Source organism: Arachis stenosperma, chromosome 8 (assembly GCF_014773155.1).
Source record: "Arachis stenosperma cultivar V10309 chromosome 8, arast.V10309.gnm1.PFL2, whole genome shotgun sequence".
Taxonomy (NCBI): Eukaryota; Viridiplantae; Streptophyta; class Magnoliopsida; order Fabales; family Fabaceae; genus Arachis; species Arachis stenosperma.
In genome coordinates this window covers 2,100,327-2,104,794 of record NC_080384.1, presented here as the reverse complement: position 1 = coordinate 2,104,794, position 4,468 = coordinate 2,100,327, and the positions used below count along the sequence as shown (strand labels likewise).

Genomic DNA, 4,468 nt, shown 5'->3' with positions numbered 1-4,468 from the left:
TGTATTTACTACTTTTTTATGTAATAAATTACAAGTTTACCTTTAAAAAAATATTAAATTGAATATAATAAAATAATATATTTATATATAAAATATTTATATATAGGTACTTAAAGTTTATCATTGATTGCAAAAAATAATATGCACTAAGTAGTTCATTTTGGGTCCATAAGCATGGCATGAATAGTGGGCTGGGAGCCCATTTAATTAGGAGAAGGTCCAAGTGAAGTCAGCAGAATTGACTAAGGGTTGTGATGCAGGTCCCAGAGGCGAGTCTGGTTTGTTAAACGGGGAAGAAAACAAAAGAAGGAAAGGGAAAGTGAGAGAAAGAAGCGGAAGAAGATGGAGGAGGAAAACGGTTATGTTGGCAGCAGCACCTCCAACTTGGAGACTTCCAAGGCGGAGCGATCTGTGGCTTATGAAGTGCCCTCTTGTCGTTTCCAAGTCGTGGCAGAACCACCCTCCTTCTCAGCCACTTGCCAAGGTCGTTCTCTCCCTTGATCCTCTCCACGCCGATGACCCCTCTGCTCTTCAGGTATCCCCCAAACCCTAAATTCCCCTTTTTCCCCCTCGATTTTTCTCTTGTTTTCAGCTTCTGCTTCATGCTAATTCGCTTCTCCTGTTGTGCTAGATCCGTTTAGGATAGTTCATCACTCTTTAGATTTATTAGCTGTTAGGTTTAGCTGTTTTCTTCCAAAGTCTTACGCTCCTGTGATATCGGATTATGCGAAATTGGCAGCTTGTTTATTTTTCTCGGTCACGTGTGGATTCTTCTAGGCATATTGGCTTGAAAACGAAGTGCTTTATGACTACTGATTTTAGGAACTAGTGTGATTTGCGGATTTATAATTGAAGTTCTTTGTTTCGAAAAGCTACAACACACCAAATCCCTTATATTTATTCCACTCTGTGTTCAGCCCTTTTTTTTTGGTATTATTAATTGAATTGACGTTGTTTTCCTTGTTAATTTACCATAATGTTGTAAAGTGAATTACTTATAAATTGCATTCAACAAATTAAGAGTAGTAGCTAACCTTCAACTCACATGTTTCCCCGCTATTGTTCAATTTTAATGTATTGATTTTGCTATTAAATTGAAGTTTTCAGATTTTAGATTCATCTTTATATATTTAAGTGCTCTTGAATCTTGATTAATATTCTCTGCCTGTATTAATGTGAGAAAATTCGTTTATACTCTCTCATAACTATGTCAGTTTACAATGGAGATGGCTGGGACTGATGCTGTTAATATGCCAAAAACATATTCCCTGAATATGTTTAAAGACTTTGTACCTATGTGTGTTTTCTCAGAGACAAGCCAAGGTCAGAATCGTATTGTCAGCTTAATTACACTTTTTGTTCTTGTTTACTGGTAGGAATTTCAATTATCTCTTATTGAATCAAGCAAGATCGTGTTGCATTGAGTTTGATGTTTATGTCGAGAAGGGATAGTTGGAAGATAACTAAGTAAATGTGAGATGGAAAGTCATTGAGTTTAAGAAATGAAACAATTGTTTAATATTGGTGTAATAAAACTAATAAATATTCATGTTCACCTGAATCTCATTTGCAATGGTTGCGCAGTAGTCACCACTGTAGTACAATGGCCGTGAGATGTGTTATACTTGAATCATAGCTACCTTAAGCCTGTTAACAGGTTTTATGTTTATGTACATTAGGTGGCAAGGTTGCAATGGAAGGGAAGGTTGAACATAAGTTCGATATGAAACCCCATGGTGAAAACATTGAAGAGTATGGCAAATTGTGTCGTGAGAGAACAAACAAATCCATGATAAAAAATCGACAAATACAGGTAGTGCTTCATGTTTAGTATTTCATTGTTCCTTTATAATGTTATATTTCTATGATTAAAAAGTTGATTCTGGTTCCCTTGATTCAATTGGAAGGTTATTGATAATGATCGTGGAGTATTAATGAGGCCAATGCCTGGAATGATTGGTCTAGTTTCATCCAATTCAAAGGTAACCCACTTTCTATACTTTGTATGATAACATGCTCGTAGTTGACTCTACATCATTTTCTTATGCTTATATAGAATTCTGGGCTTTGTATGTCTATGTCTTACATTAATGGCAAATTCATTGTAATATATAGCTCATTATATACAGGGCGGATAAACCGGCCCCGGGACTTGGTCTTAAAGAACTACATTTATATATGGGATCTATTCTTGATGAAATAAACAATCTTACATGGTTTTGTGATTTTATATGTCATTATTTTAACTATGAAATGGGTTTAAGTTTCAATTATTTTTTCTCATTAATATTTTCACTTAACCAATTTAATATCATATACTCAAGTGGTCTTTATACTTTTTGAAATTAATTTTTAGATAATCATCTCTATATCCATTTTTTAGAAATTCGTTTATTTTTTAATAATATTAAAATATTAACGTATTTATCATTATATAGAAAATTAATAATGAATTACTTCATTATATTTTAGTAATCTCATTGTGTACTTTAGATATTCTTTTAAACAATACTAATTTTTCTTCTAAACTTATATTGTTGAAAGGAAAAAATTTTACCTTATTTTTCATGATAATTTATTTGGACTATTGTTTTATTTTGAGAGTTGTATCTTATATTCTATAAGGGTACATATACTTTTGAGTTAATTAATAATTTATGATTTGTTTCAAAGTTTTTGAAATTTTTAAAAGAATTAATTTTAATTAAAAAGGTATGTGCCAACTTCTTAACACCATAAATGCACTGATATCTTGTAATTTTATAAAATACTATTGATATTGTTTTGTCTTCTTTATGTAACTGTCATGTCAAAAACGAAATTACTGAAAAAAATTTCTATGATATATATTGATAAAACTTAAAAAAAAAAACTCAAATAGTTATATATCATGCCTAAATTACTTTTATGAAAAAAATATAACAAAAAAAGAATTAAAAGCTCGTATAAAATTTGGCCCCTTGCATATAAAAAATTTCTAGAGCTGCCCGATATTATATAATAGCCACAATGCAACCATAAGTGTTATAACAAGATCCTACCATTGTAATAAATTGGTGTAATAATAATGCAAATTCATTGTTCCGAGAGGAGAGCTTGGTCCTTCAAATGTGACTTTGCATGTAAAAATTTGTTCGAGAGTCTTTTCTCATAAGTATGAAACTTTCACAGGATAAGAAGAAGACACAGCCAGTTAAACAAACTGATACAAAGAGAACAAGAAGAGATAGAGGAGAACTGGAGGATATAATGTTCAAGTTATTTGAAAGACAGCCTAATTGGGCATTGAAGCAGCTTGTCCAGGAGACTGATCAACCTGCTGTATGTCTTTGTTCTGTGTGTGTGTGTGTTTGTGTTGAGTGTTGATGCATTGAGGGAATACATATAGCTCATTTGTCCTATTGGCCCACTATTTTCTTTTGCAGCAATTCTTGAAAGAGATCCTGAATGAACTATGTGTATACAATAAAAGAGGTGCCAATCAAGGAACTTACGAGCTGAAGCCGGAATACAAGAAATCTGTTGTTGAAGATACAAATGCCGAATAAGGGGGAAACAGAAAGTCGTATCTCTTTCTGTTTGATGAGTAGGGAAGACTCCACACGCTGACTGCTGAGGGTAAATATGTTGATGAAAGGGCTAAAAAGTTATTGGCTAACAATAACCAGCAAAACGTGTATCTCTTGCATAAGATTTAATTGTTTTACCGATCATGACAGTTTCAGTTGTATACAGTCAACGACTTTAGCATAGTATAAGGTTGCTTCCTGGGTTACATTTGAATGTATCTGCCCCTATGCATTCATTTTACAGGTGTATCTATTTATGACAGATGGCTTCATTATGTTTGTTCCCCACCCTGCTTAATTATTCTCTATCCAAGATCAAGCCGAATGCGCACCCAACTTTGGTTTCATTCAAGCTTGCAGCTGCTAACACACTCACTAATGTCTTGAACAAAAGAGAATATCATGAAAAAACTTTAAAATGCTAGGACAACGAATGAGAATACCATGAATCTGGTACCTGTTGGTCACGAATAACTTAGGACAGTGAATATTCAGGTAGTGAATGCAGTAAATTTTGGTGCTTGTTGGACAGGAATAGTACATTAGTAGTTGTATTTTTTTATATGAAAAAGTCTAGGGAGCCAATGGCCTAAGCGTACAATGTGTACAATGGAGGTTTAAGAAGTATTAGAGATATGACCATTAGTGTTACATTGTCCTGTCAGGTTACGTTTTTGGGATGAGTGGTTTCAGATATGGTATTAGAGTTCTAGATTCGAAAGGTCAAGAGTTCGATCTTTGGTGAACCCCAAAATCAGTTTCTAGCTAGTATGGTGATGTTCATTTTATTCATGGACCAAAAATTTAGCCCATTGTACACATTGTACACTTAAGCCATTGGCTCCCTAGCACTACCCTTTTTATATATATTTTTTTGTACCCCTTTTATGATATAAAAT

The 4,468-nt window shown here is 33.4% G+C and overlaps 1 protein-coding gene across 1 annotated transcript; it reads left to right on the top strand.

The window, feature by feature from the left end:
• The first annotated feature begins 248 nt into the window (after positions 1-248).
• Positions 249-3,916, top strand: LOC130943536 (transcription initiation factor IIF subunit beta-like). The gene is given in 7 exon segments (XM_057871454.1): positions 249-410; positions 412-535; positions 1,215-1,323; positions 1,680-1,813; positions 1,908-1,982; positions 3,172-3,321; positions 3,426-3,916. Coding segments are annotated over 7 exon segments (783 nt in total). The 5' UTR covers positions 249-342; the 3' UTR covers positions 3,549-3,916.
• The last annotated feature ends 552 nt before the right edge of the window (positions 3,917-4,468 follow it).